This window comes from Ornithorhynchus anatinus, chromosome 4, assembly GCF_004115215.2.
Source record: "Ornithorhynchus anatinus isolate Pmale09 chromosome 4, mOrnAna1.pri.v4, whole genome shotgun sequence".
NCBI lineage: Eukaryota > Metazoa > Chordata > Mammalia > Monotremata > Ornithorhynchidae > Ornithorhynchus > Ornithorhynchus anatinus.
This window is the reverse complement of record NC_041731.1, coordinates 3086348-3100690: the sequence shown is the minus strand read 5'-3', so window position 1 is coordinate 3100690 and position 14343 is coordinate 3086348. Positions and strand designations below refer to the sequence as shown.

General features: G+C 52.9%; 1 protein-coding gene across 2 annotated transcripts; it reads right to left on the bottom strand.

Moving 5' to 3' along the window:
* Positions 1-6: 6 nt before the first annotated feature.
* Positions 7-8693, bottom strand: RNF139 (ring finger protein 139). 2 transcript variants are annotated; one of them, XM_029063197.2, is made up of 3 exons: positions 8420-8693; positions 7963-8020; positions 7-2073 (listed from the first exon to the last, which is right to left on the bottom strand). In XM_029063197.2, exon 3 carries the CDS (start codon positions 2012-2014, stop codon positions 269-271), a length of 1746 nt encoding a protein of 581 aa, XP_028919030.1. In that variant the 5' UTR covers positions 2015-2073; positions 7963-8020; positions 8420-8693; the 3' UTR covers positions 7-268. The 2 variants fall into 2 exon arrangements, with proteins under 2 accessions (XP_028919030.1, XP_028919029.1); XM_029063196.2 differs by lacking the exon at positions 8420-8693 and having other exon boundaries at positions 7963-8145.
* Between the last annotated feature and the right edge of the window lie 5650 nt (positions 8694-14343).

Below are 14343 nucleotides of genomic sequence, written 5' to 3'. Positions count from 1 at the left end.
TGTGTCTTAAAAACATGTGAAAACGTTTTATTCTATGTACAATAATGTACACAAATTTAAATAGGTCACCAAAGAGACCAGCAGTGATCAAAGAGGTATATTTACAGTAGCACATCACAGTCAAGGGAAAGAACCCATTCCCAGATCCCACATTTCTGAGATTCCGTCTCGTGCCCGGTCACGCGCCGAAGCGAAAGCGAACGAGTCCCATTCTGAGGAAGGGAATCGGGGACCCAATACCTCAGTGATTACCGAATGCCGTTTTTAATCAGTCGTTATCGTTAAAGAACTCTCCCGGGGTCGGCGGGCCCGGGGGCCGGAAGACTCCGGGGTCGTCGCCGTCGGTGCTGTCGTCTTCGTTGAGTTCGCTGTCGGAGCCGGCGGCCGCCTCCCTGGCCGCCTGGCCGAGGTTCTCGTCGGGTGCGACGAACCCGTTGTTGTTGGAGAAGCCGGCCTGCTCCTTGGCGTCGTCGATGTACACTTTCTGGTGGCACATGGGGCAAGTGTCCTGGATGTACAGCCATTTGCGGAGGCAGAGCGCGTGGAAGTAATGATTGCAGGGCGTGATCCGGGCGGAGACCGTGAACTCGTGGTAGCAGATGGCGCAGACGTCATCTATGTCGTCGAGGCGGTCCCCTGTGATTTCGGGCAGGGAATTTATCTTCTTCACCGCGGTCCTGCGGTTTATGAAAGTCTTCCAGCCGTTCCTGGCCTGTAAGTAGATGTTGAAATAGGCGTGGAGGCACATCATGAACGCCCGGATTTTACTCCCGGACTCGAACGCCATGGTGTAAGCCCCGTTCCCGAACATCACCACTCCGAATATGAATTCGATGATGTTGCCCGTCGAGCGGACGTAGTAGACGTAGTCGTCCAGCTTCTCCCAGAGGACGCTGTAGTAGCCGTCGATCATGAAGAGGGTGTAGACCGTGAGGGAGATGATGACCTTCAGGCAGAGCTCCACGCAGAACGCCGTCACCGCGAAGAGCCAGGTGTTGAGGGCGTAGTGGTGCCAGAGGACGCAGCTGAGCAGGACCGGGAGGACGAAGAGGCAGGAGGAGACAAAGAGCACGGGGAAGTGCCTCCGGTAGGACGACACGTGCGAGGCACTGAGGGACATCAGGACGGGGTCGGTCATCCCGTGGATGAAATGCAGGACGGCGGTCAAGAGAAGGCACATGTTCCGGCTCAGGCGGACCAGTCTCTCCTCGGGCTTTAGCCCGCTCAGTCCGGTCTGCAAGGCCAGGATGAAGAAGAGAACGGGCGCGACGAAGCCCAGCCGCCGGTCGTCTTCCTCCGTCGACCCGATGAAGGCCAGGATGCCCAGCCCCAGGTAGTGGGCGACGGAGGAGATGACGGCGCTCATGCCCAGCACGGTCAACGTCGAGTCGCAGCCGCTGATGACCAGGCTGCAGGCCAGCTCCCAGAAGTGATCCCAGGAAATGAAGGAGGCCCTGCCTTCGGCCTCGCTCTCCGCCACCCTGACCAGGTAGATCAGCACCACGGCCTGGGCCGCCACTCTGGTTAGCCAGAAGACGCGGAGCACGTCCGGGAAGCGGATCCTCTTCCACGTGTCCTCGATCAAGAGTTGTAATCCGTAAATGCGGTACATGTGCCTTACCAAAAGGTAGACGTAGCGGGTGGAATAATACAGCCACTTGACCTTCAGAGCCAGCAGGACGGCGGTGTACAGCGTCAGCACGAGGGCTGACAGGAAAACCAAGACTTCCCTGACCTGGACCGGTAACTCCGTGACCAGCCCGATCACGGGCACCAAGAGGTCGAAGATGATCAGCTGCGAGTACAACGACTGAATCTGAAGCAGCGTGACGTAGCCGATCCCAAAGGTCAGCTGGAGAGCCACCAGGGCCATCCATAGGGAGGGCCCTCTGCGAGGAAGGAGCTCGATCCCAAACGCCGAAGTGTTGTAGGCACCGTGGAAGTCGATGTGCAAAGAGGCGTAGTAATTCACTAACACGGAAGATGCAGCTAGGAGAAAGGCCGAGGTGGACATGTAGAACTTGAAAAGCGATCGCCGCGATAAGGTCAGGACCACGCTGGACCCAAATACGCCTGGAAGACACGAGGTGGAAAGAGATTGAAATATGACGGGCTGTCTTACGTAAAAGCAGGCCCCCCAGTCCGGGGCTCCGTCTACGGCGTGCAAACTAAATCCCAATGAAATCTTTCTTTACGGTGTGTTGTCATTTCCCTAATCGATGGGGATTTTTAATGAACTCCTACGCCCAGGCGCCCCCCTGCTTCAAAACCAACCAGCTCAAGACCGATACACCTGGAGCTTTGAACGTTTTCTATGAATACCTGCCTTTGCGCCCATGACCGGAACACCCACTGGAGACGAGGGGCTCTAAATATTTCATCCCATAAGTTCCCCGGCGGCCTCAAGCGTCAGCAGAAAATGGAGGAATTCCATCCACAGGGCTGTCCCTGGAGCACCGTCGTTCTGGATTCCCATCTTCCAGAGGAATTTACCCAGAAGGCAGCCGCAGGTGAACAAACCCAGGCCTCCTGCACGGCTGGGGAATGGCAGCCATTGGCCCCATTCGCTGCCGAATCCTCAACAATCGAATCGATGGTATTTACTGAGCGCTTACTTTGTGCAGAGCACTGTACTAAGCACGTAGGAGAGTTAAAAAAACCACCACGACCACAAAAAAAACCCCCCTCAGCTAAACGTTACCCCTCCCCCTTAAATGAGGTACCCAGATTTTAGAAGATCAACTCGGGCCATCAATCTGTTCGCTCATTTCCCTTCTGTTAACTTGACGCCGTTATCCCAAATCCCCCCTCCACGGACGACTCATCGGCAAAGTGGCCTTTTGGCACAGACCGCAGTAACCGGCAGAATTTTCGGTCCTGGGGGTGGAGTTAAAACTGACCTGACTAGTTCAGATCTGTTGCCTCGCTGTTGCCTCTTTCGCAGCAGATAATTACAAGGAACCTGCACGTTGTGGGCAGTGACGGCCGAACTAAGGAGGATGAGGGCTTCAGAGCCTGTCACGTGGCCCGAGGACCCGTCATTTGTGCGAAGACATTGCAAGAGACAGCTGGCGGTGGCAGTTGGCCCGAAGCCCAGGAAACCCATAAATCAGATCACGCTCAAAACCCGAGAACCGAGCGAGAAGCGCCCAAAAGGCCGGGGAGTCGGGTGCTGGAGACCCTGCTGCCTGCCGGGGGTCAATCTGGGGCCGGCCCGCCTTGGCTCACTGAGAAAGTCGGAGTTGAACCTGAGTGCGATTGGGGACCAAGTTGCCCGGTGCGGCCTCGGCTCCAAAGAGCTGGAGGCCGGGGGAGGGGATCGGAGGGGCCAGCTGGCTCCTGGACACAGGGAGAAGTGTCGTCTTGCAGTGGGGCTCCTGGCACCGGAGACACACACCAAAAATGACTTGCAACTACCCGCGGGCCAGCTCTAGTCTGTGCAGCACCTAGTCTGCCCACCAGTGGAACGCCAGCTTGGGAGGAGCCGGACCTCCTTCCCTTCTCGTGATGATGCTCGGCACACACCTCTTCGCTCCTCAGAAACCTCTAAAGGCTCCCCATCTCCCGCTTCCTCAAGCCAGAACTCACCAAACTCCTTTTTACATCTGCCCTCTTCACCCCTCCCCAGCTCACCTTCTAATTGAATTCATTCAGATTTGGGGGGTTTGGGGGGGGCCACACCGGAGTCACAGTCCTGCATCTGCACTCGCTGCAGTCATTTTCGATATGATGCTCTGAAGGACTAAAGAAAACCTCCAGTCTAGGATTGAGTCAAATCAATGCCGCGTATTTTTTCTTCCTTCCTTCCTGTCCCTTTCTCTATTTCTCCATTACTCTTTCTTTTGCCACTCTCTCCCTCTTTTTGGTAGTACTCTGATCCTCCCCGTAATCTGGATCTTCTGACCCTCATTACCCCGCAGCCTTTTCCCCTATTGTTGCTCCAGTCTCCCTCTTCTCCCCCTACCTTTTTTAAAAACCTCCTACCTCTTCTGTTCTTTAGTGCCCCTCCGGATCCTTGACCAGCCCCTCTAGCTGTTCCTCTCCCCGAGACTCCTGGGCCATTTCGGCCCCCTCAATCAATCAGTTGTATTTACTGGACACTTACGGTGTGTAGAGCGGTATAATAAACACTTGGGAGAATACAACACGACAATATAACAGACACACCGCCTGCCCACATCAAGCTTACAGTCTAGAGGGGCTCAGAGTCTCATTCTCTAATTGGAATTTTCTCTCCAGCCCCTTTCCTGACCTCTAGAAACCATGAGGGAGAGAGGCCCAGCCTCGAAACCCTGCCTCAATAGAGAGACGGCCTTTTCCTGGCCCAAGATATCCCGGGCCAAGTGGCGGCTTTTATCAGGAAGATGGAAGAGCTTTCTTCCTCAACTGGACTGCCCCGGCGGGCAGCACGATGGGGCCCTCTCAGTTGGGTTTAGTGGGTGGGTGGGCTCCACGCTCACGATACCGGGCCGGCCAGCCTGCAGCCAGGCCGACTGGGTTTCTGCTCAGTTTGCCTCCGGGGTGACGGAGGCCACCACGGCGACCCCCAACAGCTGCCTTTCCTTTTTTTTAAAAAAAAAAATAAATTCATTTGCGAAGAACACAACGCAGGTGCTTGATTCCGCTTTGTTAGGTGCTTTCCGACAGTAATTCAGTTCTGAAGTCAAAAACTAGAGTACTTCCCTAAGCCCGGCACGTGTCATATAGGCAGTCTTCCCACCCTACGGGCACGGTTGGTTCCTGAAAACGGTCTCGAGGTGAAATGTAAGCACGCCAGAGCCAATTTCCTCCTGGGAGCGTTGCTATGAACGGGGGTCAGATAGCCTATTTTTTAAATCAAGACTACCCAGGCTGTACAGTGGAAGATGAGTAAGACTGCTACGAGAATGGATTTATGTTGCGTCAGAAAGGTTCCACGCTCCGACAGCCAACCTTTCGGGTTCTAGGGCCGGCCCGCCCTCCCCCTTTTTGTCAACTTCCTCAATTCTCTGTATCACGGCTTCTGCAATGGTTTCCCGTTTTCTCCGGGGCTCCCACGTGACTCCACCCCACTTCCCTCTGCAGCCAGTACCATAATAAAGGAGACGAATGGTAAATCAGAAACTAAGCTCTTGAGGGCAAGGATCACGCCTGCCAACTTCCGAGCGCTTCGGACAGCGTTTCTCGACACGGTCAGGGCTTGGTAAATACCACACTGACGGAGGGATTGTGAAGCGGCGTACGTTTTAAAGAGCTGAAAACGTCTGAATTGAGGACTACCTAAAGCCCAATTGTGGTGGGGTGTTTAATGCGGCAACTGCCCGACAGTTTAAGAACACGCCGTCTTTCCAAAAAAGGAGAGGTTGAGGCACCGATGGCACCCTGCCCTCAAACTTAAGTCTTCTCCAAGTAGTACCAGACACGCGATTCTAAGGAGAAATGCTCAAGTTCCCCATTAAACTGATAACAGGGATCATTCCTGAACCCCCATCTATCAACCTTCACTCCTTAGTCAGTGGAAAGAGCCCAGGCTGGGGAGTCAGGTCATGGGCTCAAATCCCGGCTCCGCCGCTTGTCAGCTGTGTGACTCCGGGCAAGTCACTTCACTTCTCTGGGCGTCCGTTACCTCGTCAGTAAAAGGGGCATAAGACTGTGAGCCCCACATGGGACAACCTGATCACCTTGTATCGACTCCCCCACCCGCCCCCGACACTTAGAACAGTGCTTTGCACATAGTAAGCGCTGAACAAATGCCGTTATTATTAGAGCGGTGAGTTCCTCATTTCAGATTTGTTTAAAATGGCCGAACCCTGGCATCCGAAGCACTTTGTACCACCAAGTGTTTTTAAAGCCTTCTCCTTACTACTTTACACTTTCTTTGGAACAGTGAGTTTCAGTAAACCATCCCAGGAATACTCTGATGGGTTCCTAGCCTTTCCAAATTCAACGAAACATCCTCCCTCTTTAAAGGTGCCGGGAGTCGTTCTCTGAAGCATTTCCAGCTAGCTACGGGGCTGCCATCGATCGTTTCGGCCGCTTTCACTCGGGAAGGCATCCATCCTGCCCGAGAGCCATGGTCGATGACCCCACGGAGCCCCGGTCTCAACACCCACCACGCCTGGTCCGGGAGGAAGCGGATGTCCGCTCCTAGACGGACTTTATCCGCTCTGCGTATTTACGGAGCGCTTACGGTGTGCAGAGCACTGTAACTAAGCGCTGGGGAAAGTGCGCTACAGCAATAGAGACAAACCCTGCCCACCACGAGGTCAGCTGTGTGACTTTGGGCAAGTCACTTAACTTCTCAGTGCCTTATCTACCTCAACTGTAAAATGGGGATTAAGACTGTGAGTCTCACGTGGGACAACCTGCTTACCCTCTATCTACCCCAGCGCTTAGAACAGTGCTCGGCACATAGTAAGCGCTTAACAAATACCAGCGTTATTCTTCTTCACGGTGTAGAGAAGCAGCACGGCCTAGTGGATAGCGCCCGGGCCTGGGAGTCAGGAGGTCATGGGTTCTAATTCTGGCCCCGCCACCTGCCTGACGTTGGGCAAGTCACTTATCTGGGCCTCAGTTCCCTCATCTCTAAAATGGGGGTGAAGACTGAGAGCCCTACGTGGGACAGGGACTGCGTCCAACCTGATTATCTTCCTTCTACCCCGGCGCTTGGAACAGTGTCTGGCACATAGTAAGCACTTAGCAGATACTACTGTTATTATTAGAGGGTGATTGTAGACTGGAGCGGGTCAGCTGGGGCGGGGGGAGAGAGAAGGTCATTTGAACCTCTGTCAAATGGGGATTGTGACTGTCAGCCCTACACGGGACATCCTGATCACCTGATATCTACCCCAGCGCTTAGAACAGTGCTTGGCCCATATTAAGCGCTTAACAAATCCCAACGTCATTATTAGAACTTGACCAGGCCACTGTCCGTCCCAGGATACACAATCTCTCTGTCTCTTTTTTCCCCTTCCAAAGGGTGAAACTTCTCAGCTGCGATTCGCAGTTTCTCCCCAGGTCTCTTTTCCAAGACGAAGCATAATACTAAGGGGTTTCGTTAAGGCTCGCACTAAGCGCCAAGCCCTGTACTAAGCGCTGGGGTGGATCCAGTCCCCGTCCCACCTGGGACTGACAGTTCGAGGGGAGGGGAGATTTCAACCCCATTTTAAGAGGGGGAAATCGAGGTCCAGAGGAGTGAAGTGAGGTGCCCAAGGTCACCCCGCAGGCAGGCGGTTAGGGCGGCTGTCGGAGCAGCGTGGCTCAGTGGAAAGAGGCCGGGCTCGGGGGAGGGGGGTCAGAGGTGGTGGGTTCCAATCCCGGCCCCGCCACCCGAGCGCTGTGTGACCTCGGGCCAGCCCCTTCCCTGGGCCTCAGTTCCCTCATCCGTCAAATGGGGATGAAGGCGGGGAGCCCCACACGTGGGACCACGTGATGACCTTGTGTCTTCCCCCCCAGCGCTTAGAACAATGTTCTGCACCTCGGAAGCGCTCCACAGATACGACCATTATGATTGGGAGGAGGGAGAGGGGAGCAACCCGATGACCTGGTGTCTTCCCCCAGCGCTCGGCACAGTGCTCTGCGCCTCGGAAGCGCTCCACACCTACGACCCCAATGATGACGGGAGGAGGAGGAGGGGGGCAACCTGATGACCTTGCGATTTCCCCCAGCGCTTACAACAGTGCTCTGCACCTCGGAAGCGCTCCACACCTACGACCCTGATGATTGGGAGGACGAGGGGAGAGAGGGGGGCAACGTGATGACCTTGTGTCTTCCCCCAGCGCTTACAACAGTGCTCTGCACCTCGGAAGCGCTCCACACCTACGACCCTGATGATGGGGAGGAGGAGGAGGGAGAGGGGGGCCACCCGATGACCTTGTGTCTTCCCCCAGCGCTCGGCGCGGTGCACTTAGGAAGCGCCGCACGCAGGCCCCTGAGGGGGACGGGGGCGCGTCGTATGTCGTGCGTCCGGGCCCGGGATCTTACCGAGGAGGCGGAGGAGGACGTGGAGGCCGACGTCCAGGCGGCCCTGCAGGGGGTCGTGCTGGGAGTTGAAGATGGCGTCGATGATGAAGAGGCAGGGCACCCGCAGCGCCACCTCCGCCGCCCGCCCCCGCCGCGGGGCCGCCCGCACCGCCGCCATCCGCGCCGCCCCCAAGGGACCGCACCGACACCCGACACCCGCCACCGCTTCAGCCCCCGCCGCCGCCGCCGCCTCCCATCGCCTCCGCCCCCCCACCCCCGCCGGCGCCCCCGCTAAAGCGTCATAATCCGGCGCCGGGAGCCGCCCCCACCCCGACCTCCCCAAGGGCCGGCCTCCTCTCCCCCCTCCGTCGCCACAGGGCCTCAAGGACCGTCGTCGTCCGTAGCAACCGGCCCTGTTGCCAGGGAGGGTCGTTAAGGGCTGGCGGCGCCGTCCCTCTCCCCCCCCCCCCGTAGCCACCGGTGCTGTTGCCAGGGAGGGTCGTTAAGGACCGTCGTCGTCTCTCTCCCCGCGTAGCCACCCGTGCTGTTGCCAGGGAGGGTCGTTAAGGACTGCCGTCGTCTCGCTCCCTACGTAGCAACCGGTCTTGTTGCCAGGGAGGGTCGTTAAGGGCTGTCGTCTCTCTCCCCGCGTAGCAACCGGTGCTGTTGCCAGGGAGGGTCGTTAAGGACTGTCGTCGTCTCGCTCCCTACGTAGCAACCGGTCTTGTTGCCAGGGAGGGTCGTTAAGGACTGTCGTCGTCTCTCTCCCCGCGTAGCAACCGGTGCTGTTGCCAGGGAGGGTCGTTAAGGACTGTCGTCGACTCGCTCCCTACGTAGCAACCGGTCCTGTTCCCAGGGAGGATCGTTAAGGGCTGTTGTCGTCTCTCTCCCCGCGTAGCAACCGGTGCTGTTGCCAGGGAGGGTCGTTAAGGGCCGTCGTCGTCGTCCCCGCGAAGGGAACGCCTCGGCCTGTTGCCAGGGAGGGTCGTTAGGCGGCGGCGCCGTCGTCCTCCCTCCTCCTCCTCCCCCCTCCCCCCCGCCTGCGCTGGGAGGCGCGGGACGCTGCGGCCGCCTGGGGGCGCTGTGCCCGCCCCCCACTCCCATAAATATCCACGGTATTTAGTGAACGCCTACTGGATTCAGGCACTGTACTGAACGCTGGGGAGGGGACGCTATCACGATGATGGTATCTGTTAAGCGCTTCCTCTGTGCCGACTACTGTTCTAAGCGCCGGGGTAAGAATAATGCTGGTATTCGTTAAGCACTTACTCTGTGCCAAGCGCTGGGGTAAGAATGATGCTGGTATTCGTTAAGCGCTTCCTCTGTGCTAAGCGCTGGGGTGGGGATGATATTGGTATTTGTTAAGCGCTTCCTCTGTGCTAAGCGCTGGGGTCAGAATAATATTGGTATTGGTTAAGCGCTGGGATAAGAATAATGCTAGTATTTGTTAAGCCCTTCCTCTGTGCCAAGCACTGTTTTAAGCGCTGGGGTAAGAAGAATGCTGGTATTTAAGCACTTAGTATGTGCCAAGCACTGTTCTGAGCACTGGGGTAGATACAAGGTCATCAGGTTGTTCCATGTGGGGCTCCCAATCTTCACCTGTAAAATGGGGATTAATAATAATGACAGTGCTCTGCACAGAGTAAGCGCTTAACAAATACCAACATTATTATTATTTGTTAAGCGCTTACTATATGCAGAACACTGTTTTAAGCGCTGGGGTAGATAGAGGGTAATCAGGTTGTCCCACGTGAGGCTCACAGTTAATCCCCATTTTACAGATGAGGTAACTGAGGCACAGAGAAGCTAAGTGATTTGCCCACAGTCCCACAGCTGATGAAGACTGGGAGCCCCACGTGGGACAACCTGATTACCCTGTATCTACCCCAGCGCTTAGAACAGTGCTCTGCACATAGTAAGTGCTTAATTATTATTATGTTCCCCTTTGAACGGGCCCGGTTTGGGGCCGTTCCCCAGAGGGGAGAAGAAAGCCACAGCAAACGATAAACAGGACGGGTCTCCCCGTATTACTCCGGTGGGGGGCCCTGAGGGAGACGCCACCCCCAAGAGAGACCCCCATGGGCCCGCCACACCATCCTCTCCTGCCCTGACAGGCTCATCGGGTCCTCCTGCCCCACGAAAACAGAATCGATGCCAACAATATTGCTTCTACTACTAATAATCATGATAATAATAATAATAATCACTTTGTGCCAAGCTCTGGATCCCCAGAAAATGGGTGTCTCCATCCCAGTCCCCCTCCTCCTTATCCCACTATCGAAAGTTAGAATAGAGACTTTAAAAATAAAGTGGACAAGCTGCCACGTTGGAGGAAGGGGGTACGGTTGTGTGTGTGTATGTGTGCACAAGTGTTTAGCCTCCCTATTCATTCTTTGATTCAATCATATGTACTGAGCTTTTACTGTGTGCAGAGCACTGTTCTAAGCACTTGGGACAGTGCAATACAACCAGGAAAGGGGACATTCCCGGCCCATAATGAGCTTACAGTCTAGTTGCGGGGAGACAGACATCAATATAGATAAAATGACAGATAAGGACATAAAAGTGCTGTGGGGCTGGGAGGGAGGGGAAGAGCAAAGGGAGCAAGACAGGGTGAGGCAGAAGGGAGCTGGAGATGAAGAAAAGTAGGACTTAATCTGGGAAGGCCTCTTGGAGGAGTTGGGCCCCGAGGGCTCAACGAAAGCGGCTGGGGGCAGAGGAAACGACAGGTAAAAAGGGACCATCTTCCCGGATCATCTTTTTTTCCATCCTCCCTTCATCTCCCTTCCTCCCTTCCCCATCCCCTTTGCATGTGGGCAGAGTTGAGGTCAGATTCGGGAAGAGCAGAGCCAGACATGGCAGCTCCAGTGAAAAGACTGGAACGGGACCAAAAACTGGATGTTTTGTAGCATCATGACCATCAGGACCTACGGGGCCTCTGGCTGAATGAGGCACTCTCCGCTAGATGCCCGTGGGGCCGACGGAAGTAGAAGATCTAATCCCTGCCTTCCAGAGGGACTAAATAGGGGAGACAGATTGGGGAAACAATAGTTGAAAGCCTGTGAGAATGGCAGATGGTTCAGCAGAGAAGTATTTATCGTATTTATTGAGCGCTCACTATGTTCAGAGCACTGTACTAAAGACTTGGGAGAGCGCACTACAATGGAATTAGGCACGTTCCTCGTCTACGAGTTTACCCTCTGATGTTTATGTGAATAAATAATCGATAATACAGCGTATAACACAAACTGCTCGTTAATGAGGTTTGGGAGCTTGATGTACTTTGACGGGAAAGAGGTTGTGTGGGTCACTTTTCAGTGGTTGGAATAGGGAGCAATAGCTGGGCGCCCTAGGAAACTCACTCACACAGCCAAAGTGGGAGGCATTCATTCATTCGCTCGTATTTATTGAGCGCTTACTGTGTGCAGAGTGCTGTACTAAGTACTTGGAAATTACAATTCAGTAATAAAGAGAGACAATCCCTGCCCTCACCGGGCAATTGATTTGATTGTTGCAAGTGAAGATGGATGGTCTGAAGCCGAGATTCGGGTGGGCTGGGCCATCCTTTGACGCAGCTTCGCAGGATCAAGATACAAATTTCTTCTCAGTAGACAGTGAGCCCCAGGTGGGAAAGAGATCGTGTCCACTTAGTACTTAGCACAGTGTTCGGCATACAGGAAGCGCTCAATAACTACGAGTGATCGATTGAAAAGTAATCAACATTAAGTTTGCCGGAACCTCTGTTTAGGAGAAAAAAAACTCTCCTAAGAAAGGATCATCTGGGAAGAAAATATGTTGGAAATGGTAGCTTCTGGGCTTTGGCATCATGCCGTAAACTCAATTGACCCCCCAAGGACTCTGTGTAGGAACTTTCTCCCAAAGAGGTTTAAAATCCCATTCCAATATTAACCAGGGGCATAATGTCTGTCCTTAGGGTTTTTAATAGAACATTTTCAAATTGATTTAAAGGCCAATCACTAAACATTTTCACCTTCAAAAGCCTCCCCGCTCTGCTAAGGCCTTGGGGAGAATTGCCCCAAACTGAAATTTGTTCCTGGGGAAATATTCACTCGTTGTACCTTTATTTGCACTGTTATTAGAATTCCGAGGCCTGGCTTATTTGGTATCCTCAATGAATACCGCTGCCCTGTGTCTGCTCTGTGACCTGGAACAAGTCATTTAACTTCTCTGCGCCTCAGTTTCCTCATCTGTAAAATGGGGAGTCAATACCTGTTCTCTCTCCCGCTATGCCTGTGAGCCCCTTGTGGGTCAGGGACCATGTCTGAACTGATCGAATCATATCTACCCCAGTGCTTAGTATAGTGTTTGACGCTTATTAAGTGCTTAAAAACATACCTATTATTATTGTTGTTATTATCGCTATCATTATTATTAACGGACTTCTGTGTGACATCAGATGGAGAGGGGTGGGTGCAGATTTTTCCCCTTCTTGGGGCAGCTGAAGGTCTGGAGCCTGCCCTCCCTCTCTACCCTCCACCCATCCCCAGCATTGGGACATGAAGGAGAGATCAGAAGGCAGTAATCTTGAAGATGTTTAGGGCCTGTGACTTGGTGTAGCCTTTTTTCTGCTCTTCATTCAGATAAACACTTAGCCACCATAGGGCTAGGTCTGATATCACTACACTGATCAAAGGTTAATTTTCCTCAGGGTTTTCCTGCCCCTGACAATCCACAATTTAGGAGTCATTCATCTCTACCCTTGACGAGTGCTCCATCAAAGAATGCGGGAGAGGGTGAGCGCATTTAGTCTAATGATTTCAAGGGACAGATCTATCCAAAGACGGTGCTGTTAAAATTGTTAAAGGATTGAAAAACCTTTGAAATCAATCCATCAATCAGTGGTATTTACTGAGCAGTTATTGTGTGTCATGAATCGTACTAGATTTTTGGGAGAGTGAGATTGATTGAAATGAACTAATAAAAAAGCGGTTTTTGTTCTCTGAAAATATTTTAGAGAAAACTCCCACCTGTGGCCTAGATATTTAGAAATTTCCTTTATTGAGAGATTTCCTTTATTGAGAGAGTTCCTTGATTTAACCTGCATTCTCATCAATCCCTCCCCACCCTTGGTCCCCACTTACCCACGTGATCCGTGAGGATTTCCAAACCAGAGTGGAGGATAAATCAATCCATCAAAAAATCATATTTATTGAGTTCTTACCATGAGCAGAGCACTGTACTAAGCATTTGGGAGAATTAATACAATTTAACAGGTGGTAGACACGTTCCCTGCCCACAGCGAGCTTACAAACTAGGGGGGAGACAGACATCAATATAAATAAAGGCCTCTGCCTTTTCCGAACTGCCCACGGATTAAATTAATAACTCATCCCTAAGATTTTCTCAGTCGGTGAGAGTTAAAGCGGGACAACGATTCCTGGGAGACACAGACCTTGGAGTTCCTCCCCTCCCCTTCTTTCCCTCTCCTCCACCTCCTCTTAGCTCTCCACTCCTTCCTTTTTCTCTCTTTTCTCCTCTATCTTCTCATTCTCCTCCACCTCTTACCATTCCTCCTCCTCGTCTCTCTCCTCTTCCTCCTTCTCTTTCCATCCTCCTTCCCTGGCCAAAAGTGGGGCCTTTAATGGACCCCCACTGTAGGCCTTTGAGGCTGGAAGTTGAACCCTCCCCCTGCACCCTCCTTCATGCAAAGGGGACTGATGGTCATTTGACTCTATACTCCAAGCCCTTAGTACAGTGCTCTGCACACTTCCCCTTGACTCTATTGCCATTGTTCTTGTCTGTCTCCCCCGATTAGACTGTAAGCCCATCAAAGGGCAGGGACTGTCTCTATCTGTTGCCGATTTGTACATTCCAAGCACTTAGAACAGTGCTCTGCACATAGTAAGCGCTCAATAAATACTATTGAATGAATAAGCACCCAATAAGTACAATTGAATGAATGCAGCACCAAACTTCTTTGTTATGATTTCAAGGGCTGGATTGGATGTAAGTTTCCCTTCGCTGAAATGCATTCTCAGGACCCTACTGGGCCACTGACCATGCTGTCTATGGGGGAAAAAACAAAAAAAAACCCACACTAAAAATTGTAACCAAACGCTTAGCTGTTCACTTCTCACTGTTTTCCAAAATGTCTCAAATTAAATGAGCTTCAGAGAGAGAAACATGAAGGATTTCAGACCTGAATATTTTCTCCCTCTGAAAGTATTCCTGAACATATTGCAGAGGCATGAGCACCTGATTGCCTATAAAAAACAAAATAATTTTGTCCATCAGGCGCAAAAGATCTGTAATCCGGAAACTAGATGAGATGACTGTCATTAAATTTGCAGGAAATAGCCATGAAGGTTGAAGCTATCTTTGCTATTTCCTCCTCTTTTATCATTCCCCTTTTCAAGGGCTAGCTAAAACCTCACTCCCATA